At 42.0% G+C, this 24,915-nt stretch overlaps 1 protein-coding gene across 1 annotated transcript; it reads left to right on the top strand.

The window, feature by feature from the left end:
* Window positions 1-4,149: 4,149 nt before the first annotated feature.
* LOC149312322 (prosaposin receptor GPR37-like) lies at window positions 4,150-24,915 on the top strand. The gene is made up of 2 exons (XM_089524396.1): window positions 4,150-6,259; window positions 21,520-24,915. Exons 1-2 carry the CDS (start codon window positions 5,282-5,284, stop codon window positions 22,336-22,338), a joined length of 1,797 nt encoding a protein of 598 aa, XP_089380522.1. The 5' UTR covers window positions 4,150-5,281; the 3' UTR covers window positions 22,339-24,915.

The following is a 24,915-nucleotide window of genomic DNA, read 5'->3' as shown; positions in this document are numbered from 1 at the left end:
CCCATAAATTTCATAGGCTTTTCTTAGGCAAGAAATATTGACAGGTGGTTTTGCCAGTTTCTTCCTGTGAAATATAGCATCTGGAAATTGTTGGCAGTGTCCCATCCAAGTTACCAACTAGGGCTGGCCTGTTTAGCTTCCAAGATCAGATAGGATTTGGAGCCTTTAGGGTATTTAAACTCACAAAAATGTAATCACAATGTGATGTAATTATACTTTTATTATTAGAATTGAATTCCTAGTAACTAGCAAGTTTGGACTAGTTATTTGTAACCATGTACATCCACACTGTGAGACTACCATATCCATATTCATAATGTGGCCCTTAATTTGCCAGCATTTTGGAGCAGTAGTGTACATGAAGCATCCTTAACAGGACATAGCTGGGATTCTGTTGATTATTTCCAACTCATTAAATCCCATTGATTCAATTACTCTTCTGTAGTCAAAAGTAACAATGAGATTTAGGCCCACATTTGTTATGTTAAAACAGGAGGGTAGCAAAATTAATAGAGAACTTGGTAAAATGAAAATAGTTTTCTTTTTTTAAAATAAAACCAAACCAAGCCATACAAAAGCGAAATAAAAAAATGGAGAGAGAAGTGACACAGCTTCATTTCTTGAGAACAGTTTGGCAATAGAAACATTTGTCTAGAGTGCATCTAAACTACAAAAATACTGCAGTTTGACATCACTTTAAGTGCTGTAGTTCCATCCTATGGAATCCTGGGATTTGTAGTTTTGCAATATCTTTAGCATTCTCTGCCAAAGAATGGTGCCTCAAAAAACTACAAAATCCCAGAATTCCACAACACTGAGCTCTGTCAGTTAAAGCAGTGCCAAACTGCATGAGTTCTGCAGTGCAGGTTTGAGCATAGGTGTGTTAATCTGGAATATCAATATGCAAAGGGTTCTTGTAGCACCTTTGAGACTGTGTGAAAGAAGGCTTGCATCTACAACTACTTTCACACAGTCTCAACGATGCTACAGTGGCCCCTCGGTATCCACTGGGGTTTGGTTCCTGGACACCAACATCTGTGGATGCTCAAGTCCCATTAAATATAATGGATAATAAAATGGTGTTCCTTATATAAAATGGCAAAACCAAGGTTTGCTGTTTAGAATATATATATATATATATATATATGTATACGTATGTGTGTGTGTGTGTGTGTATATTACAACTGTGAATGTTTGAATCTGTGGATAAAGTATCTGTGGATAAGGAGGGCTGACTGTAGAAGAGCCTTTTCCACGTGTCTGGAAGTGTAGGAAGGAGTCACTCCTACTCTCATGGCTACTTGGAAGTCATCCTCTGGCTAGGAGAGTGGGGAAAAAAGAGGGAGGCTTGACAGGAGATGGCAGTGGTGTCACTAGGGATGTGCGAGGTGTGTGGCCTGCACTGGGTGACACACCAGAAGAGGGGTGATACCTCCTGGCTTTCTGCATAGACCAGCGAGACCTCTGCTGGGGCAGTAAAGGAAAGAGCTGGGTCCTCCTCTGCTGGCTTTGCTGTGGTGGCACAGGCTTCCTCATGAGGAAATCTCAACCACTGTGGCAAACTAAACAGCCAAGAATGCCCTTTTGGTTGCCACTTCCCTCTGGTAGCCCCCCTTCCACACCAGGTAACACTAGGGGTGGGGATGCCACTGGGAGAAGGGAAAATGGAAGGCAAGCTAGGCTAGAATTTCTGCTTCCAGAAAATTAGCATTGCCTGACTGGAAACTGGAGAGAGTAAATTGTAGGTAGGTGTTGATAAACCAACACGCAAAAACTGACATATGCAATAAAACAATGTTGAATGTCAACATATAGTGGTGTATGTGTGTGTGTGTTGGGGTTCTGCTTTGGTCAGGCCCCACTGGGAATATTGTGTCCAGTTCTGGGCACCACAATTCAAAAAGGATGTGGAGAAACTGGAGTGTGTCCAAAGGAGGGTGACTAAAATGGTGAAGGGTCTGGAAACCATGCTCTATGAGGAACGACTCAGGGAGCTGGGGATGTTTAGCTTGGAGAAGAGAAGGTTAAGAGGTGATAAGATAGTAGGGTTGCCATATTCCGCCGGGGGGCGGGACAATCCCGGTTTGGGCGGTGCCATCCCGGTCCCGGTCCGGTTTGGCGCCCAAACCGGGACGGCCCCACCCACCGCGGCCACCTCAGCCCCCGCGGCGGCTCCAAGGCCTTGCTGAGGCCTGGGAAGACTCTCCGCGGTTGGAGCTCCGACTGCGGGGTCCTCCAAGACCTCCGCGAGGCCAGGGATGAGGAAGAGGCCGCTTCCCCTCGCGGCGATTGCCACGATGAGGGGCGGCCCCCGCCTACTTCCCGGCCTGGGAGCCGGCCGAGGCTTCTTCCCAGGCCGGGAGGAGGAGGAAGCCGCTTCCCCTCGTGGCGATTGCCGCGATGAGGGGCGGCCCCCACCTCCTTCCCAGCCTGGGAGCCAGGCCTAGGCTTCCTCCTAAGCCGGGGAGGAAGCGGAAACTGCTCTCATTGCGGCGATCGCCGCGATGGGAGCCGGCCCCCGCCTCCTTCCCGGCCTGGGAGGAAGCCTGGGCCGGTGATCGCGGAGCCACTTGAAGGCTTCGCCGGGGGCTTGGGAGACACTGTCTCCCAAGGCCCCAGCGAAGCCTTCAAGCGGTTCCGCGATTGCAGAGTCCTCCAAGGCCTCGCTGGGGACTGCGAGACGCTGTCTCCCAGGCCCCAGTGAGGCATTGGACAATGTTTTACAATGTAGGACCTTTTTTTAAAAATTTCCTGACCAGGAATTTTTTTTTAAAAAAAGGTCCTACATTTTAAAACATTGTCCTACATTTGTCCCGGTTTGGAGGTCCTCGGGGATGGCAACCCTATAAGATAGCCCTGTTTAAATATTTGAAGGGATGTCATATTGAGGAGGGAGCAAGCTTATTTTCTGCTGCTCCAGAGAACAGGACCCAGAACAATGGATGCAAGCTACAGGAAAAGAGATTCCACCTCAGCATTATGAGGAACTCCTGACCATAAGGCCTGTTTGACAGTGGAACAAACTGTGGGAAAGAATTATGGAGTCTCCTTCCTTGGAGGTCTTTAAGCAGAGGCTGGATGGCCATCTGTCAGGTATGCTTTGATTGAGATTTCCTGCATGGCAGAATGGGGTTGGACTGGATGGCCCTTGGGGTCTCTTCCAACTCTATGATTCTATGATCTATAAACACCCCCCCCCCCCCCCAAATCCAGTCCTGTATATTTTTGTCCTGTTTTTGTGGGAGAGAATTATGGCAACCTTACCTCCTGGGGGTACTTTACCTGGAGATCCTGCCTTGAGCAAGGGAATGGGGCCTGATGGCCCACGGGGGGCCCTTCCAACTCTATGATTCTGTGACAGCTGGATTGAGAAGGAGTCCCTGTATTGGGAGAAAGGGGATATAAGAAAATTAAATTAAATTAAATTAAAGAGATGTATAGGGAAAATAAGAAAGAAAAGAGCATGTTTTGAGAGATTATGGTCTAAAACGCACTGTGGAAATCATCCAGTCTGAGCCTGCTTTAACTGCCCTGGCTCAGTGCTAGGGAGTCCTGGGAACTGTAGTTTATTGTGGCACAAAGTTAAATGTCCCACAGAACCACAGTTCCCAGGATTCCCTAGCATTGAGCCAGGGCAGTTAAAGCAGGCTCAAACTGGATGATTTCTGCAGTGTGTTTTGGACCTGTGACTCTTAGGCTGCATCCACATTGCAGAAAGTACCGCTTTCCCTGCCGTGGCTCCAGGCTATGGAATTCTGGGAACGGCCGTTTGCTGTGGCACCAGAGCGAAGTCCATAGCCTGGAGCCATGGCAGTGGAGGCGGTGTCAAACCGGATCATTTCTGCAACGTGGATGCAACCTTAGGGCTTTTTCTTGCACAGGTATCCAAGAAGCCTCCTGGAAGGTGTGGCCCATCCCCTCAGCCAGGATGCCAGCCTTTCTGAGTGGAGGGAGGGAGGAAGAAAGAAAGAGAGGGAGGGAGGGAAAGAGAAACTGGGAGCCACGGAGGAGGAGGAGGAGGAGGGTCTCCCAGCCATTCCGCCTGCCTCCCTCTGCTCTCCTCAGAAGTGGGGCAAGCCCTGCTCCGGAGCGGCAGACGGCGGCGGCGGCGAAGACCCTGGAGAGCGGCGCCTGCGCAATCCTCCCCCTCAGCCACCCATCCCTCTCTCTCTCTCTCTCTCTCAGTCCTTCCTTCCATCCTCCCCTTTATTCCTCCCCTTCCCTTCTTTCCTCCCAGCCTCCACAAAGCGCTGGCGTCGAGAGGGGCTTAGCCCAGCCGAAGCCCACCTCTGGACTCTGGAGCCCCGGAGGAGAGAAAGCAAGACTAAGAAGGAAGGAAGGAAGGAAGGAAAGAGGGAGCAGCCCAGGGACTGCCGTCACAAGGGGAGCCCACCTGGCTGGTTGCTTTGAGGAAGGAAAGGAGCCCCAATTCTGGAGACGATAGCAAGAAATAGAAGAATAAGAATAAGAGTAATAAAGGGGGAGCAACACGTTGTTGGCAGCGGGGTCTCTCCTCTCTCTCTCTCTCTTTCTCTCTCTCTTTCTTTCTCTCTGCTTCTCCCCCCAAGTTGGAAAAGGGGGGGGGACCCCACACAACTTTGACCAAAGGAAAAGCTTCTCTCCTTCCTTTTGGCAGAAAATAGAATAAAAAGGAAGGGAAGGGACTCCTCCTCCTCCTCCTCTTCCTCTTCTTCCTTGGCGCCCTCCTCTCTGCTCTTGGGGTGATTTGTGTCTGTGAGGAGAAACATCATCAACAACAACAAACAACAACCAAGAAGCAGAAGAAGAAGCATCAGCTCCAGTCTCCTCAGGGCTCGCAGTGGCGCGCTTTCCCTGCCCCAGAAGAGCCCCTCTGCCTTTCTCGTCCTCCTTCCTCCCTCCCTCCCTCGGGGCCAATGCCTTTTGGGCCCCCTGCCTTTCCTTCGGGGCCCCCGGCGGAGGGCTGAGGGTGCCAGGGCAGAGGATGCCCAGCGGAGGGGGAGAGCCATCCTCCCTCGGGAGGGAACTTTCCAAGGGCTGCTGCACCCAAAGGCTGCCCAGAAGCAAGTCCCTGGCTAAGAGGGCTTTCCTCTCCCTCTCTTTTCTTCCTTAGCCTTGCTTTCCCCAAGCCCTGGCAACATGGATGTGAAGCCAACCTGAAGCCTCTCCTGGAGGAAATCCAAACTCTTCTTGTCCTCTATTTATTGGCCTCTCACTTTTCTTCGCCGTCTTTTGGGGGCCATGTCTGTACCTGGCAACTTCACCCCCTGGGACTAAAGGATCTCTGTCACCCCCCTGAACCATGCGTCTCCTGGGGGCCTCCCTTGGCTTGGCTTGGCTCTTCCTGGGCAGCCTGTCTGCCTTGGTGCCCTTCAGAGCAGCTGGGGGCAGAAAGGGCAAGGAGTGTGGCTCAGGGTGCCAGGCTTCTCCTCATCCTCGGCTCCTTCAACACAGAGCAACCGGGCAAGAAGTTGCCTGGAGCAGAGGAAGGTGGCATGATATGGATGGGGCTTTCTCCCAGAGTGGCCGATCCAAGGCCTCTCCTGAGACCTGGGCTCCATTGGAGGATTACAGTAGTGCCAAGGATTGGAGTCTGGTTCACGTTGCCCACCGTGGAGAAGCCTTACCACTCTCTGTTGGCCCTTCAGGAGAACATGTGCATGAAGACACTTTTCTAGCCTTGGAGGCTGGGAGACACTTGGATCTCTCTAAGCAGGAGGCAGAAAGCAGGTGGCACAGGGCAGGGACTGGTCCCAAGAGGCATGCTAGAATTAAGCGAGGTGCCACTGAGCTCCAGGACCAAGGAAGACTAGAGAGAGCCAAGGCTTTTGAGAATACCCGCCTTGTGAGAAACATTGACAACTCCACACACGGCCAAAGAACTCGTGTGGCAGAGGATGATCTGCCTCAGGCGTTGCCCTTGAATGGCTCCACGGCTCACGCCGGGGAGAGGGACGCCGGTGTCCTGCGGAATGGGACCTTCCGGCCCGGCCGGGTCAAGAATCCTTTCTACCCGTTGACGGAGGAGTCCTACGGTGCCTACGCTGTCATGTGCCTGTCGATAGTGATTTTTGGCATTGGGATCATGGGCAACATGGCCGTGATGTGCATCGTGTGCCACAACTACTACATGAGGAGCATCTCCAACTCCTTGCTGGCCAACCTGGCCTTTTGGGATTTCCTCATCATTTTCTTCTGCTTGCCGCTGGTGATCTTTCAAGAACTCACCAAAAAGTGGCTGCTGGATGATTTTTCCTGCAAAATTGTACCATACATTGAGGTAAGCTACATGAATGTCGACGCAGCCCTTAATATTAGCTGGGATTGTGGTCTTTTTTGCTTTCTTTATTGCAAAACATATTTTGTATTTTGCTGACCGCTCCTTAAATATTTATTGTTCTTCCTTGCCTAGTCCTCTGAAGAAGTTTGGAGTATCCAGTTAACTCCTGGGTGGTATGTGATTCATTTCATCTCCCTCCCCAACCTTGTCCTTGGTAACTTCTTTCTTTCTTTCTTTCTTTCTTTCTTTCTTTTTAAATTGTGTTCCTTTCAAGAGGTGAAATATTGCAGCTTTAAAATAAAAGAAAATCTGGTAGAACATTGATCTAATTTACTCTCCCAGCTTAGACTGGTTCAGCTAGGAAATTTCCATTTTAAGCTTTGTCCTCTTGACTTCACTCTGATTGTGAATCCATGATGCAATTCAAAGTAATTCAGCTGAAATAGTTGGGATTTACTTTTACATATCGGGTCTGATCCACAGATCCTCATGTCCATGAGTTTTCTGTTCTGTGTTCACAAGCACAACATACTGCATTCAGAAAGACTGTCAGTGAGTGGATGACTATGTCAGTGTGTGGTTAACAATTTTGGTTAAGGGCAGTAGGGTTGGGGTTCAGATTTGTGTTCCTAACCACACTTTTCCATTTTGATTTCAAGGCAGATTTGAAATGATTTCAATAACTCTGCCGTGAAAGTAATGATTTCAATAACTCCGACTTGAAAGCACATTTCCTTGAGAGCAGTAAAACTTATTTCCAACTTCTGAGTTATGCTTCTGCTTCTGGAAAGTATTAAACTGGCTTAAGCCAAAGTATTCTCTTTTAATTGGTAGACCAGACTGTCATAAGAAATCATGATTGAGTTTATGACAACTTTTGCATCTGTCTGTACTTCGAGATATTGTGAAGTCACACAGGGGAGGAGAAAGGCTTGCTGTTGCCAGATATACTTAAAAAAAAAAGAAGGAATATATATATATATATATATATATATATATATATATATATATCTTATTCCAGAATTGAAAGAGGGCTGAGTGAAGGATGTGGCTTAATAGTTTGAAACTCATACATGTGATTAATGTATTGTTAATATAGCTTATCATTTCCAGATCCCCTACTTTTTAAAAACCCTTTGTTAAGTGCTTCAGGTTTCCTTTAAATCTCGCTTGGCAAGTGCACCAATGTCCTGTCAGCCACGCTTTCAGCCAGCTGGCCAGAATCTTGCCTCTATTCAGGTTGTCTGTTTTATTTATTTACTGGAAAAAATACAAAACCACTAAAGCTAGTGGGTGGTATGGAGTAATTTTGGCAGGCAGTGCTACTTCGGGTGTATGACAATATGTCCACTATCATTCATTTAAGTCACAGGGGAAGAACAAGTGAGGGGGAGGGAAGTTTCTCCTTATCCCTTATGAAGGACATTCTGTTTGTTAAGTACGAAACAATTCATTGGATTCCACTGAAATTGCATTTACTCCAGAGAATACTCTGGTACTCAGTGTAACTGCCAGGATGGAATTTCTGAAGATGGAGAATGTGTGTGAACTTCTCTCTTCTCCCAGTTCTCTTGTAGAAGGAGGAGTAGTGGCATATAAATAAATCACTTTGATTTCTCTCATTAAAATATTGTCCTTTAGGTATGATCCCCAACTGTGGAACTCCCTATAAAATAAGCTGTGCTGGATAAATGTGTTTTTTTTCATAAAAAACAAAACGAAACCCAGAGACAGTTGTAAGTCTGTATATCACTGTAATAACTATCAGTACTACTTTACTTTAGATTTCTACTTGACATGCAGTGGTGCCTTTAAAGTGGTAATTGTGCAAAGATTTCTTTGACTTACACCACTGTTGCAAGATTGCAACTCCCATCAACTGCTGGCACTGGCTGTGCAGGCCCAAACCTTCACAAGTTGCCCACCCTCTAACTCTCAAGGGTCAGTCATTTTGAAAGTTATATTTGTGATACACAGAATATGAGAACGAACCCTTCTGGATCTAAATAAGGCTTACATAGTCTATCATGTTGTATTAAATAGAGTCCAACCAGTTGCCTCTGGAAAAAGGCCAAAGTGAACATGAAACAAACTTGTCTACCCTCACATCTCCTATTTAGAGCTTGAAAATGTCACTTTTGGAGACTACAGCTGCCAGAATGCCTCAGCTGGTATAGTCACTCCTGGCTGGGGGAATTCTGACCATTGTAATCTAAAAGTAGTTTTTGATTTGCAAATCTGTAGTGACTAGTTGCTCAACTTGTGTTGAATGGACCAAATAACTTCATCTCATTACATTTTAGCATGGAGTGAAAGCCCTCAGAAAATTGGCCATATTGTGCAAAGGAACAATATGACCATATTGTGCAAAAGAACAATCTGTTTATTTTGAACAAGCTACACAAGTTTTAATTTAGACTAAGATAAATAGAAGATAAAAGATAACTAAAAAGCAAAGAGATATCTCCTTCCCCTTCCTGGGACACAGAATACTCATGAGTTAAATCACAACTTTGAGATAGTGCCTTGAAGTCAACCATTCTTGAGGTACTCATGATTAATTTGTTTTCAGTGAGTCTTCTCTAAGCCCAGCTCAGGTCTGACTCCAAACCAAGGGGGGAAAACACCTTGCTTGCTTTTGCCCTCTTATTTTCATTCTGTATTTTATTTCTACTTTATGAGACCCGTTCGCAGAACTCTTCTGTTCATGACATGGGTTCTGTGTCCTCCACAGTGTATGAAGACAGTGACTTAGCACACCATCTGTTAACCACTTTCATAAGTTTATTGGTGTATGCTTAATCAAAGTCTAGGACTGTATGAGGGAAACAGTTCTCTTACTGCTTGCAGTGTAGCTCTGGCCCCAACTGAAACAAATCTTACTGTTCTGTGCTTACATTATGTCTGTTGCATGTTCTGACCAGTCCCATACAATTAATAATATATGGATCTGTAGTTATGATATTGATGTGGGTAGACAAATAACATAAATCCTTCCCACACAGGCATCATGGGTAGTCCTGATGGAAGAAGGATTATATCATCAGAAAGCCCATACATTATTGGAATGGCATAGATATTGGCCAAAATAGGAGACACTTTATGGTGAGAAACACCAAATGAGTCTTTTAAAGAGAGGAAACAACTAAAAACAACCCTGAAGTTATTAGGATCATTTAATACTTAGGATTTCTGAAGAGCTGAACAAAACTTGGGTTGAAGTTCCCCATGTGTTTTCATGACAGACAAATGAATTTCATATTAATTGCGTGCCATGAAATCATAACGTTTTATTAATGCCCTTTGTCGTGTGGCACATTTCCAGAATGAAACCACAAGCCCCACCTAGGTTAATCTGCCCTATTTGAATATTTGGGAGTGGTTCGTTTTTTTTTTTAATTAGGTCTGTTAAGTCTCTGTACTGTAAACAAAATAATTTTGCTTGAGAAGTCTCTTTAAAGATTTAGAGTTAAAACCATTGTTAATCCAACAAGAGTATACAGTGAAAATCAATGTGACTTATTTAAGCAATGACTAACAAGTTTCTTACCTTTCAGTGGTTCTGCTGGAGTTGGGATTGATACTAGATTTAGCCTTTAAAATCCAGAGTGATGTTAATTTTTGTGTTACGGATATAAACGATAAAGAAATTAAGTAAAAGCAGTTTAACTGTTAATCATACTTCACGATGGCATTCCAAAATGTTAATATGTTATGGAAACAATACACATTTTTAATTTTTTATTCACATCTCTTAGCAGTGTTCATGGGTCATTATGTTTTGGTTTTTTAATGCTTAAAAACAGTAGTTGAAAATTGAATGTAGTTTATGTTGTGCATCTTTTTTGGAAAAGGTTTTGTTGTCCAAACTATGTAATAATTCAGAAGCATATATCGTAAATTAGATGCTACAAGAAATGGATTGTCTCTTGTGCATCCTCCATAAATTTCTACTGGAGTCTCCTTCATTTAATGCACTACACTTGTGATTTAGGACCTGTAGTTTTAAAGTCAAGATGAACAATATGTACTGGTAGTTTTTAAAGTTGTGAGCTGTGTTCCTGTGCTGGAGTAGGTAGTCTAAAGGTGGGAAGACTGTACACAGCCCACATCGGACCTCAGATGGTCACTTTTTAAAGACATCAGAGCCAACATGGTGTCATGGCTTGAGTGTTCAAATCCTCACACAGCCAAGGAAACCCACTGGATGACCTTGCTTGGTCAAGTCACATTCAGCTTCAAAGGAAGATAATATTACACACACACACCCCTTAAACAAATATTGCCAAGAAAAACCCTTCATAGGTTTACCTGAGGCCTACCATAAGTCAGAAATGACTTGAAGACACACAGCAACTTTTTAAAACTCAAAATGGCCCTCTGAGGACCAGGAGGGGGCACATTTTGCAAATCTGAGAGTATTCCTGGGTGGTTTTAATACAGGTGCTATAGAAGTTACTTTTGACCCCAATATGTACAAGTAAGTACAGTACTAGAAGTCACCTTTGGCCCCAATAGGTACAAGTAAGTACAGTACTAGAAGTCATCTTTGGCCCCAATAGGTACAAGTAAGTACAGTACTAGAAGTCATCTTTGGCCCCAATAGGTACAAGTAAGTACAGTACTAGAAGTCATCTTTGGCCCCAATAGGTACAAGTAAGTACTAGAAGTTACCTTTGGCCCCAGCAGGTGCATGAGGCATTTTGAGTGAAAATAAAAATGAAACAATAAAAATGTGGTGGGGGGGGGGCTCTCAAAAAACCTTTGGGGCAAGATGTAGTTCCAGGAAACACAGTTTTCCCACCCATTGCTCCCCTGGCATCCGCTTCTGTGGCCTCTAGATCTTTTCTTCTGCCTCACAAAGCTCTCTGAATATTTTTAAAATGTTTGGTGCAATATTCAGGCAAAGAAATGTCCAAAAATCCTGAAATATCTGGAAATGTACAAAAAGCTCTCCTTATATCCAATACCTTCTTTCACCCTCATTTTCTTTTCAAACAGGTGACAGGAAGTGATTAAATGAAACTTTATTTTGAAGGGAACAGAGGGAAAAGTAGGTATTTTTGCATTCAGGTAGGGATGCAGCCTGGGCAAGGGCATTCCGAGGGGGGATTTACTTACTCCGATGCAGCTAGATTAAACTCACAGATGTCACAAGTTATGGATTTCAACCTCAGTCAAAATCAGTTGTGACAAGTTCTCACTAAGCAACTGTTATGCATCCATAGTTGCATTTGACAGATAAGGTAGAGTTTTTAAAAAGTTAAAAAAAAAAAAAAACAACAGCTGCTTACCTTGATATTATTCCAAGGGCTCAAGGCCACACTAACAGGAATTACTTGTAAATGATTATTTTGCTATGAATTATAATATGGATGCTAATTATGGAAAAGTATTCTCACACACTTTTTCCTTTTCACCATAACCTACCTGAAAGGATTGCTCTCAGTGGAAAAAGAAATATTAGGGAGAAGACCATCTGTGGTCCCATACAGACTGGCCAATCTAAAGCTGCTTCAGGTCACTTTGGAGGTATGCTGTTTAAATAATGCATGTGTCCTAAGAGTCCAGACACCATGCCAAAGCCACACTCCAGTCCTAAGGACTGGAGCACAGCTTTGGCGCAGCTTCTGTCCCCTTAAGATGTGTGTGTCATTTAAACAGCATACCTCCAAAGTGACCCGAAGCAGCTTTATTTTGGCTTGTCTGTTTGGGCCCTATGCTTCCTTGAGCAATGTGGGAGAAAAATATAAATAGTCGGTCCTCCACATTCACAGTTTTAAATTTGTGTTTTTGATTATTTGCGACTTTGTAGCTGCTGCTTAACAATGTCAGTCTCTTCACACACACCTTTCCTCCCAGCCAGCCAAAACCAACACCGTACATTCCCCTGCTTTGCCAAACTTTGCATCCTCTTCATTTCCAAAGAACTTCCCTCTGAATGTGGTGTACCCCCGGGAGGATCCAATTTCTCTCCCCTCCTCCCCTTCTCTCCTGACCAGACAGAAGCAACTCTGTACCTTACATTTCTGGTGATGGTTGCAAACATTGGATTCAGAGTGGGGAGACTTTGGTACTGAGGAGAATGCAAAGTTTGTCAAAGTGGGGAAGATACGGCGTTGCTTTCGTCTGACTTTGGAAATGGGGAGAATGCAAAGTTTGTCAAAGTGGGGAAGATGCGTTGTTGCTTTCGTCTGGCTGGGAGAGAGGGAGAGGAAGGGGAGGAGGAGAGAAGGTGGCTTCTAACATCAGATTGAAAGTGGAAGCACTTTGGAAATGAGGGGGAGGCTATGATTTTTAAGACTGCAAAGAGAGTTATGTGTGGTGCTCTTGGTGGGAGAGTACTGTACTCTTTATCATTCATGGGGGAGTGCTAACATATTCATGGTTTTTCCACTTTCGTGGGGGTCCCAGGCCCCTAATACCCCAAATGTGGTGGGGTGACTGTACCATAAAAAGAGCTTTAGCCCAGCCATTGTTGCTATTTATTTATTTATTTGTTATTTCCATATCCTCTTTTTGATAGCACCTTTGTAGTGTGGATAAGCACAAAACAGTTTTTTAAAAAAGAACACTACATTGAAAGCATTATAAACAATTTGGCAAATTAAAACAAAATAATGAAAACAGGTTCAAACAATTTATAGCCATAATGCATACACAGATTTTGGTAAAATCTATTTGGCCCCAAAAGCTTTAATAAAAAGCCATGGATTTTGTTTTTGTTTTATTTTTCTTCAGGGCTGGAATGATACCAGTAATGTTGCCATTGAGGCCTCCAACCCAATGGGCCTTTGAGCTATGTATGATTATGAAGTGATAACATGTTACTTCCAGAATGGGACTTCCACCCTCCGGGTCAAGTTTTACAGGGCGGGACTTCTTCCCCCACCCTCCTGGGCTTTCAGCTGCCTCTCTGGAAACAGCTGAAGGCCCACTCCTGTTCCTCCTCTTCCTTGCCCTCCACAGGCCCTGAAAAATGGCTTTGCATGCCATCTGTGGCATGCGTGCCATAGGTTCGCCACCATGGTTATAGGATATTGCATTTTGTTTTTGCAGGCTTCGTTTCTGTATGATTCTAAGAGCCGTTTGACAGTTTCCCTCTACATTAACTCTTTAACATTTTTAATACCTTCAACATTTTTTCTCCCCGACCAAAGAGTTACTCGCATTAACATTATTTCTCCCTCATCTTTATCTCCCTGATTGACTGATCTTTATTTGAAATATTAAAAATGTTAGGTAAACATTTAATATTGTAAAAAAACAACCCAGGTAAGGGGATATTAGACAATTTGGAAAGTATAACTATATTAGTCAAGGGTCCAGAGTATCTTTTCTTTGAATAATGGCTGAAGGACTTAGTAGTGTCTTTTGAAATTAGGCCCAAAACACATGGGTCAAAAGAAGCAGCTTCTGGCTGCCTTGGAGGCAAGCCGTTTATACAACAGACATCTCCAATGCATCTGGAAGCTGTGCCAAGCCCACGCTCCAGTCTTTAGACTAGAGCAAAAAGAAGCCAGGATAACCTGGCTCCTGGTGGCATGGCTTGTGTGTGATTCATAGTCAAATGAACCGGGGACTTATTTTCTTGACAAACTGGGAAACTGAAATATATTTGTCTTCTCACTTTTATCACTTGTTCGAATCTTTGCAATGTTCTTGGCTCAAAAACAGCAAAACACATACAAAATGTGTATTTTAGGAAAGAATGCAGAGAAAACACACATTAGGATGAAATGTATACTAAAATACATATTGGGGAGGAAATGTGAAGAGTGCATATTTTTCTGTATTTAGTGCAATCACTGATGTGCAGCAGGTGTGACATACTCATGATTGAACACATGCAAAACTGCCATGGACTGCAAATGGAAAGATCTGCTTCTCCCCAAATAAAACACACACACACAGCACAAGGACTTGTTGCAAAAATGTTCATTTCACTTATAATGGTGGTTATAATTGGACATAAGGAACTTCTTATCAGAGATCCTTTCACACTATACAATTATATGCTTGATTCCATTTTAAGTGCCTTGGATTTAGCACTTAAAGTGATTTGTAGTTTGCAGTTTCTTGAGGCAATGAAGCTTTCTGGCTGAGAATTCTAAATACCCTTCCCTAAACTGCAGTCCTAGAATTTCTTTGGATGTTGTCATGGCCATTAAAGTGGAATTATACCTCTATAAATGTGTAGTGCAAAAGAGCCCCAGGTGTACAAGTAGGCATGACAGCATTCCTTCAGTCTACATTCTAACGCCATATCCTCCTTTTGATAGCCCCTTTGTAGTGTGGATAATAGTGCATAGTTTATTAGTCAGGGTAATCTGCAAGAATATTGTTGTAGGAAAAGGCAAGGATTTAATTTCTTCATGAATTTAACAGAAAGAATTTAAGAATTCAAAGTCTGAATGTGGGAGAAAAGAAAACCACCAGACTGTTCCTTTGCTGAAATGGTCCCAAGTGAATCTAACTATAGATGACTAGAGCTCCCATTACAGGTCTGCATACTATTTGTGTCATGCTCTTTGTAGATGAGCTATTAATGTAACTTGCTAATTCTTTACTCCACATTTTCTTCTCTTAAAAAGTTCCAGGTTCTATTTAAATCCTTGCTTTTTGGCAAACATACAGATATTCTGCCAACCAGGCTTTTGGCCAGCTGATCAGACTTGCTTTTGATCATTCTGATATTAGAAAGGCTTGTCTCTTTCATTTATCCCCTGTTCCTTCCTCACATCTTAAAAGATACATGCAAGTAGAGAATAGTAACAATTGGTTCTGACCACAGATGATCCACAAATATTTGTATCTCTTTTAAATTCTGTACATGAGATATCAAAAGAGAAAGGGATTTGTCTTGGACTTGGCAGAAAGCAGAGATCAGCAATATTTGGGAGGTTTAAAAAGCTACATTTGTTATCTTGGTGCTACAGAATTAGTTCTGCCTGTTCTGGCCTTCACATTAAGCTCTCCTCTAAATTTACACAATAAAGGATGATGGGATTGCTCTTTAAATCTGAAGAAGTAAATATTCTAGTAGTAGTTTGAAGAACTCCAGCACCAATAACTTGTAAGTCCAAATGACTTCAGCACCACTTTTGACACCAAAATGGCAGTATTGTTCTAGGTGTTTACATGCAGCCAATACACCATCAGAATAAACAGAATTACATTTAAAGGTACATTTTAAGTGCTCCTACAGCTTTGTGGGAGCTTCATGTCTATTCTGTGAAAAGATGGATTATCCAATTACATCAGATACAGTACCCAGGTCTCAACCATGGGTCATCTCTGGCCGTTCCTACACTGCTGCTGATGTAGCTAAACGCTTTGACTTTCTACATGTTTCAGACTACAGCTCCCACAGTCTCTCACTAATGGCAATGCTGGGTGAAGCTGGTGGGAGCTGTAAGGTAATATATCTAGATGGCAAAAGGTTTCCCAAATCTGAGATAAAAGATAAGGGACATAAGATAAGGGAGATAAAAGATAAGGGACAGTACAGATGGGAGACTCCATGCCACTCCTGTAAGTCTTGAGTCTGTGCTGCAGCATCCCCATGCTGCAACATAGATGCACCACAAAAAAAGCCACTTAGACCTTCTTTTTGTGATGCCGGAAGCAGGAAGGAGTGTTGCCATCATGACACATTCTGCCAGCTATGTCTGGTTGCTGAATGGCAGTGGCAGCATCATGGTGTCCCCCGTATGGATGGGAGGCTGCCATGATGCTTCTGCTGTCACATGCTAGGGTTCTGGAGCATGCGGATGCTGTGCATTCCGGAACCCTAGTATCAGAGGCAGCACGCCAATTTTGGCCCGTCTGTTCCAGGCCTAAGATGGACCAAAACACTATCAACATTCATTCACATATGAATTAGGAACTGTTCTCTCTTTCCATACATGTGCTTCCTCTCCCACATTTATTTCATACCCAGTAGAAACCATGTGAATAAGCAACAGGCTAAGATCATGACTAACCTATTATATATTTTTATGGTTTACTCAATTTGCAGTTTACCTGTGGTAAACTATCCTGAAAGCCCATGAAAAAGTGGGTTAAAATTTTTATTTTACAAACATAATATGTCACCTGCTGAGACCTCTGTAAGGAGAAGACAAATTTGTCAGAGTCAAGAAAGAATTAACTTAGTAGCTGGGCAAAATCATAGTTATGGCTAGAACTATGAACTAGCTCAGTTCAGAGTTCTGTTTATAAAAAAAAAGCAAGAAAGAAATTATGTAAGCAGTCCTGAGTCCTTCAGTTTGAATTCTCCATAGTTGTAAACCAGTCCCAGGCTAATCTTGCATGTTTAAAAAACATGAATCTTTCCTGTTTCCAGAGCTGAGGTGTTTTACATCACCACCACCCTTCTTAGTCATCCCCATGTCCTTTTATAGCAGAGAGATTACTGTATGCACTCATGTTTAAATATAGAAATTTTAGTTAAAAAATCAAACCAAAAATTCTGGGCCAACTTATCCATAGGTCAATGTAAGTACCATACCTTAATGCTTACCAAAAAATAAGGAACCATCTCCTTCTCTGAGTAGAGTGACAAAAGGTGAGAGCTTAGTCCATCCTGGGAGAATCTAACAGAAGCACCCACTCCTGCTAATCTTCCTGCCACAGTGCCGCTTCTGGCCTTTCTGAATCCCTGGACAGGAAAATCATAGTGGTGGCGTATATTTGGCACTTTCCTTCGTAGTAGCAGTAGAAGGGGTTGATTTTCCCAAGACATAGTAAGCTCTTGCTTTTCACAACTCTATTCAGAGAAGGGAATCTTTTTTGATAAAAGTTAATACTTTACATTAAATCTTGCCTTTACATCGTTTTTGACATGTGTGCATTTTCTTAGCACCACCTCTCAGCCTGGCTGCCTCCCCACACACTGCACAGCCACTATTGGCTGTAATTCCCTCCTCATCCATCCATCCTTTAGGGGAGCAAAAACAATTATGCCTGCCAGAACTTTGTAAGTTTTTTGACATCACTTCCCTTTCTTTACATCCTTTGTTACATGCCTCTATGTGCTACCGTCAACTTATCCACAGGTCATATCAAAATCCTTAATTTGCCCCCCTCCAACCTGCCTTCAACTGATACATGAGGTCAACTTATACACAAATATATGTGGTATGGATCATTCTAAGATGGTAGTTCTCTGCTCTCAGCCAGCCCAACAGGTTCTTAAAGTTTTAGGGTATTGTCTGTGCTGTTCCCTGGATGAAAACACTGCATACAACAGGGTTTGGGAATCATAGAGGGAAGCAACCACAAAGGCCATCCAGTCTAACCTCCTGGCCGTGCAGAAACACAGAATCAAAACATCCCTGACTAATGGCCATCCAGCTTCTGATTAAGGGAGTGTGTTCTACTTTTGAACAGCTCTTACATTCAGGTAGTTCTTCCTAATGTTGAGGTGGAATCTCTTTTCCTGTAGTTTGAATCTATTGCTCTGGGTCCTATTCCCTGGAGCAGCAGGAAAAAAAGCTGCTCCAGAGAATAGGACCTGGAACAGTGGATTCAAACTACAGGAAAAGATAATATGTAGCACTATCCTTTTAGATACAATAGCATGCAATACAAGGGAATTATTTGTGATGAAAATTATTATCAACACTTTTCATGTTCTGCTGCCTCACAAGATTGTCTAGGCCACATCCAGATATTAAGCCCAACAAATGTAAACCAGTTGACTCAATGACAGTTGCATATGTATTGGTTTCACAGGTCCCACTGATTCAATAGGTCTGCTCTAGCTGGTACTAATACTTGGATGAAGCTCTCTGTGTTGTCGAATAAAATCTTTATCCTTATGTCCCATCCTCTATGTAAATGTCTTAAAGCAGCAATCGATAAACTCAACATGTTTTGTTTAAAACAATACAAATAATAAAATGATCCTTAAAGAAGTAAAAATATACTGAACAGTTTAACAAGTTAAACACAGATTTAAACCACTTAAAATACTTTAAAACAATTCAAACCGTGCACATGTGTAGGTCTGTATAAAACTGGTTAGGCTTGAAAATGTTGTGTTATCAACCTTACTTTCACTTTGTGCTGTAATGACAACAATATAAGTACCAATTAGGGCTTTGGCAAGGGGTATTCTATAATTGCAGTACCACAACAGAGAAGGCCTCTCTCATGTCTTCCTACAGTATATTGCCCTGACTGATTGTGCACATAGGAAGGCCTCTCCAGCAGATCTCACGCTGTAATCCCATTCATTCTTAAAACAAAAATGTCAGAACATGGAGATGGGAAAGCAGTAACCATTTTAATCTGTTGCAGTAGCAGCAACAAAGGTTTCTGTGGTATCTGAAAGACTAACAAATTTTGTTTGGGAAAACCTTTCATGGGCTCCAAATTACTCTATCAGGAACAATTATGTATGAGATGAAGTGGACTGGATTCTGGATTCGAAAACATACCATTTTTTAAAAAGGACAGGACTGCTGTTGTATTAAGCAGCAATTACTTTCTCAGAATATAGCATATTTCGTCATTTCCCTTTGGGGGAGCAGAGTCTGAAGGTCCTTTTACACTACATAGTTATAATGCTATGGTTCCACTTTAAATGCCACAGCAACAAGGAGGAGCATTTAGAATTTTCTGGCAGAATTGTCTCAACAAACTACAAACCCCAGGATTCATTTGAAGTGGAATTGTAGCACTATAGTTGTGTAGTGTGAAAGGGCCCTGAAACTGAGAAGTGGTAGTCATCCCATGGCATGGAATTTGAATATAGCTCCTATATTAAAGAGTCAATATGTTGGGGCATAGTGAAAAATGATTTTCTTTGTGGCCATCAAAACTGTTTCTCAGCAGACTGAAAGTTAATCTTATGTGGGTTTGGGAAATTTCTAGAGAGGACATGAATGTTTTACAGTCAAGGTTTAAGATTTACACTTTCCTGTCTGACACGTTCTAGCTTTGATGTGCAAAATGCTTATTTGTTAGCTGCTTTAGCTTTTCCTTCTTATTTTGCCTTAATCTTCACTACCTCAACCAAAAAGGTTTTTTTCCCAATTTATCTGCACATTTGTTTGTGTTTACTAAGCTCCCCCCCCCTTGAATCTATTTTTGGGAATTTAACTCACTAAATCAGTAGGTTTGCCTTCTGAAAATATTTACAGTGCATCTGCTGAGTCATAAATGAGCATACCTTCTATTGCAGGTTAATACGGGGCTGTGCAATTAAATATGCCTCCTATTGCAGGTTAATATGGCCCTGAATGTTTCATTTCAGAGAATCACTCTTTAAGCCAGGGATTTCTCACTTCTATCCAGTGTGCCTGGCTTTTTGCAGTGGTATTGGCTTTTAGCAATCAGATATGGCCATTAAATGCTGAAGGCCAATGTGTGGGATACATTTACGTAATTGCACTCTCCATTCTTGCAGAACTTTTTATGAGATGTACATAAACAAGAATATTTCAAAATTATGATGAGAATCAGACTGCCTTTTGAAATATGCCCATTTTGTAGAATCTTAATTATCTCAGAGCACATTAAGTAAGCAAAAGTTACAATCAGCTATCTAATATTTCATGCAATATTTGAGGGGGGTGTACTCTGCAGAAACTGGGATAATTTATTATAAGCCCCCAAAGGAAGGAAATGAAGAAAGAGTAGAAAACCCATAGCTGTTCCTATTAGTATTCCTCCAGAGCTCCAGTGTACAGTAAAAAAAAAGATGTGTGTGTTGTTGTTTTTTTAAAAAAACATGCTTTGACCATGAAAACCAGCATAAATTTTGCAATAATGAAAACTGGACTAATAAAAGCTGTAGTCCAGTGATGCAACATGTGCATGCAGAAAGTTATCAAGGTAGGAGAGGAAAGGATCCCTGTTCAAAAACCTGGAGAACTGCCTCCAGTCTTTAGAGCAGGGGTTGAAAACCTTCATCTTCCTAGCTGCTATCAGCCCTATCTAGCATGTCCAATAGTATGTGATTGTGGGAGATCTAAAACACCTGGAAAGCCAAACGATGTGTGAAACATCAAGAGAGCCAAAGGTCATCTACACTTGGAGTAGATACTAGGTTAAAAGGACAAATGGCCTCACTCAAGATAAAACAACTCCATATATTCTTCCATAAAGTAACACAGTATACTATTTCCTGAAGATTGTTTACACCCTGTTCTTAAACATTTATATGATGTTGTCATCAGTTTGCTCTTTTCTGGAAGCCTAACAATCAATACAGAAACCTCACTGAAGTCAGTAATATGAAACTGATTTAAATTCAAGTGTGTGTTTGTGTGTCTGCCTTCATGTCACCTGTTGATTTACAGTGACCTCATGAATTTCATAGGGTTTTCTTAGGCCCAAAGCAGGTGGGCCAAATAAAGCACTTGTGTGTTTTGGGGGCATGGCATTCAAACGATGCATGCCCCCAAAGCAGCTGGAAACCACTCTGGGACCAACTAATGTGTGCTGAAGCTGGCCCCAAAAGGAGCGGCAAAAAGCTGCTCCTGCTAGTGGCCCCTTCAGGATGGCAGGAGTGGACAGCTTTGGGACCATGGCAGCTGGTCACCGCAGTCCCAGAACGATTGCAGCAAAAGTGGCCACAGATCGCTCCAGTTGGCCTATCTGCCTTGCCCCTAAGTCAAGGAATCCCTGGAGGTGGTTTTGCCAGTTCCTTCCTCTTCAATATAGCCCACAGCACCTGTTTATTCATTGGTGGTTCTCCCACCCAAGTACTAACCAGGGTTGACCCTGGTTAGCTTCCTAGATCAGATGGGATTCAGGTCATCTATTTTAAATTTCCATTAGGATTCTGATCCCAAGTGACAGGCTGGGCTATCAGAGCCCCTTTAAAATAGATTACCTGAATCTATGGGATTACCTGGAATCAGAATCCTAATGGAAATTCTGTTTCTAAGAGACTGCTACAGGTGGCTATTGCAGCAAGGACATTTTTCTTCAATGTTGGTAGCAGGTAAAAATAGTTTTTTTAAAAAAAAAATATATCAAAATTTAAGAAAGAATTGAGTTTATCTCATCTGAAGTACTTTAAGAACCTCCACAACTAAATGTTTTCAACTGTTTTTAATCTGTTTGTATCTGCTAATTATTTCAACTCAGAGGAAACTTTCTGAAGAAATTACCGGAGGGCAGGGTAGATAAGTAAATAACTGTTCTGTAGGATGGCCTGGGAGCTACCTCACAATCTTCACTCCCTATGTTTCATTCCTTCTTTGTTTTGATACTTAATTTTATTTTTTCCCCTTCTTATCCAGGTAGCATCACTTGGAGTAACCACCTTTACATTGTGTGCCCTCTGCATTGACCGCTTCCGCGCTGCCACTAATGTGCAGATGTATTATGAAATGATTGAAAACTGTACGTCAACAACTGCCAAACTGGCTGTAATATGGATCGGGGCTCTACTGCTGGCACTTCCTGAGGTGGTTCTACGCCAGTTGACGAAAGAAGACTCTGAAATCAGTGGGAGCCCTCCTGTAGAACGGTGTGTGGTAAAGATCTCACCTCACTTGCCCGACACAATCTATGTCTTGGCCCTCACCTATGATGGTGCAAGGCTTTGGTGGTACTTTGGCTGTTACTTTTGCTTGCCTACTCTTTTTACCATTACTTGCTCCTTGGTGACTGCAAGAAAAATTCGAAAAGTGGAGAAGGCTTGTACAAGAGGAAACAAGCGACAAATCCAGCTGGAGAGCCAGATGAACTGTACAGTGGTGGCTTTGACCATTTTATATGGCTTTTGCATTATTCCTGAAAACATCTGCAATATTGTCACTGCCTATATGTCCACAGGGGTGTCACGACAGACTATGGACCTCCTGCACCTCATTAGTCAATTTCTGTTGTTCTTCAAGTCATGTGTGACTCCAGTTCTCCTTTTCTGTCTTTGTAAACCATTCAGTCGAGCCTTTTTGGAGTGTTGTTGCTGCTGCTGTGATGAATGCATTCAGAAGTCTTCAACGGTTACAAGTGATGACAATGACAATGAGTATACTACAGAGCTTGAACTCTCCCCTTTCAGTACTATACGTCGGGAAATGTCCACCTTTGCCTCAGTTGGGACTCACTGTTAGTCAGAATAAAGACCCACCATACAAAGTCAGGTTTCCTCCCACAATGACTTCAATTGGATTGTGGTTTTGGAATTTTAATTTTTTATTGGGGAAAAAAAGCAAGTGAAACTCTGTAAGATTTACTGTAAAGTGGTGTGCATATTAACATATTTACTTTTGAGAAATAATTTTTAGTGACTAAAACACAGATATGTTTTCAACATGGAGTTTTAAATACAGTAATTATATTTCTGGTGCTAGTATTTTATATATTAAGGGAAAGCAGAAGATGCTTCCACCTCCTGTATTATTAAATTAATTTATGCTGGATTTTTCTTTTATTCTTTTAAAATAACTGCTGCACACTGCTTACCTTGGTAATGATCCAGCTTGCAGTAAACATTTGTAAGGCTAGTCCTTAATGCAGCTGTGTGAAAGTAGGTTCTATTGAATGTGAAGTTGCAACATTCTTCTGATAGTTATTCTGTATGGAAGTTTGTTCTTTTGGCAGGATGCTCGACAAATACTAATGACTCTTTGATTTCATTGAAAGATAGTGAATTACACACTTAAATCTGTTAAAATCAATGGGACTGTAAATTCATTAACATAGGTTGAATTATTCTCATTGTTTTCCCCCTCTCCTTCCCTAAATAATTTATGGAAAATATGTGATTTGAAGTATTTCAGAAGTGATTTAAGACCACATTATGTAAATTATAATGAGATTATTTAGGATTTCTAAATAAATAAATAACTAGTTTAAATTAAATGTGTTTTTATTATTGGACCTGCATTTTTGATAAGCATTTTAACAGTGACACCAAGAAATATGAGAAAATTTCCATAACAAGAAAAGCAGTTGTTTTTTTAACCCTTTACACAAACTAATTACAAAATGATTAATATTGTAATAGTCATAAATAAAAATACCCTTGGAGCTACAGCTTCATAATGGGTTGATGCAGGATTAAAACCATGAGGTTGATTTCTCTTTACCAAATGACATACGAGAACAATTTGAGTACAATTATGAGTTAGGTGGAGACTAAATACCCTAAAGGTGCCATATCCCATCTGATCTTGGAAGCCAAGTGATGTCAGATCTGGTTAGTACTTGGGTGGGAGACCACCAACAAATTCCAGGTGCTGTAGGCTGTATTTCAGAAGAAGGAACTGGCAAAACCACCTCTAAGTGTTCCTTGCCTAAGAAAACCCTATGAAATTCTTGGGGTCACCATTGGTCAGCAGGTGACCTGAAGGCATATACAAACATAATGTAGTCATTTGTATGACTGCCTTCTTGGCTTTAAGCATGAAATCCTGTGGGGCACTGGAGAGAAAGGCAGTTGTACATTGTTGCACTGAATTGGAAGTGAGGTCATATCTGCACAATAGGTTCCCAATCTAGTATGCATAAAAAAGCAACACAATCCTGTATTGGTAATAACAAACCCCATGATTTTGTAGTGTAAAATATTTTGTCAGAATATTTGCTATTTCTCTTAATGGATATTTCCTTTTTAACCTGTAGATATACAGTAAGTTATTATATTCTGTTTGATCCAGTGGGATCTATTCACACCAGGATGTAATTACCTGTGACTCTGATAGTTTCTTTATACAATGTGTTCTACACTAAGGGTGTGTCCTCAGTCTGTGTGTAAAACTACTGCTGTAAGTGATGGTGCCATTGTAGGGGGAGGGTTGTAAAAACTTGCCACAGAGTTTAGTGACAATAAAATCTGAAGGCTTAAAATGTGTGGTGCATATTTTGTCCCCTGATTTTTGATTATCAAAATCATGCATACTTTGGTCAGAGTTAAATTTTGGCAAATTCAATAGACTATTTTTCTGGCTGTCTCATGTCATGTTAAAAATCAATTAAGCTGGTATCATCTGTTTACATAGGCTAGAATCCAGTGCATTTTGTCTATAGATGTAGATTCTGGAATGAAAAAAAGGATGTGACAATTCCACCCTCATCTTTCCCAGCCTTTCCTGCCGCTCAGACATCTACTGGGAAAGGTTTTCCAGTGTTCTGGAGCATATATTGAGAAGCTATAGAAGTTGTATCCCAGTTTCATTAAAAGAACTGCTTCTATCTAGTGAAGGGATGAGGTGTATTTTTTTAAAATAAAATACAAGCCATTGGAAATACTTCATCACAATTGAACTGAAACTATGAAAACAACAGCCAGTGGCTTAGTTAGTATTCTGCACTTAAGGGTATGTCCTCAATCTGTGTATAACCCGACTGTAAAATACAGTGCCATTGGAGCAGGAGGGGTGGAAAACCTTGCCACAGAGTTTAGTGATAATATGGAATACCTAGATTTATTCATCCGTATCTATTCCATATTCACAATCAACACTTAGTATGATTGTGACAATCCCAACCCAGTTTACCAGGCATTAGGTGTGCAGGGAAAAGGAGATCCATTCTGTCAGTGATCAGAGCATGAGTGAATGATGTTTTCATCAGGTTTGGGGAAGGCCAGGCCAGGCCAGGAACAGTTATTTAGGTCCAAAACATATTGCAGAAATAATCCAGTTTGAGACTACTTTAACTGCCTTAGATCAGTGCTAGGGAATTCT

The sequence above is a fragment of the Sceloporus occidentalis genome, unplaced genomic scaffold (assembly GCF_023333645.1).
Source record: "Sceloporus occidentalis isolate IW3139 unplaced genomic scaffold, rSceOcc1.0.p SCAF_5, whole genome shotgun sequence".
Taxonomy (NCBI): domain Eukaryota; kingdom Metazoa; phylum Chordata; class Lepidosauria; order Squamata; family Phrynosomatidae; genus Sceloporus; species Sceloporus occidentalis.
The sequence above is the reverse complement of the archived record's forward strand: the minus strand, read 5'-3'. Positions and strand labels throughout refer to the sequence as shown.

Excerpts from the sequence above, each read along its gene's own strand:
- LOC149312322 (XM_089524396.1), top strand. The coding sequence starts at position 5,282 with ATGCGTCTCCTGGGGGCCTCCCTTGGCTTGGCTTGGCTCTTCCTGGGC. Across the intron at positions 6,260-21,519 it reads AAATTGTACCATACATTGAG|GTAGCATCACTTGGAGTAAC; the intron begins GTAAGCTACATG and ends CTTCTTATCCAG.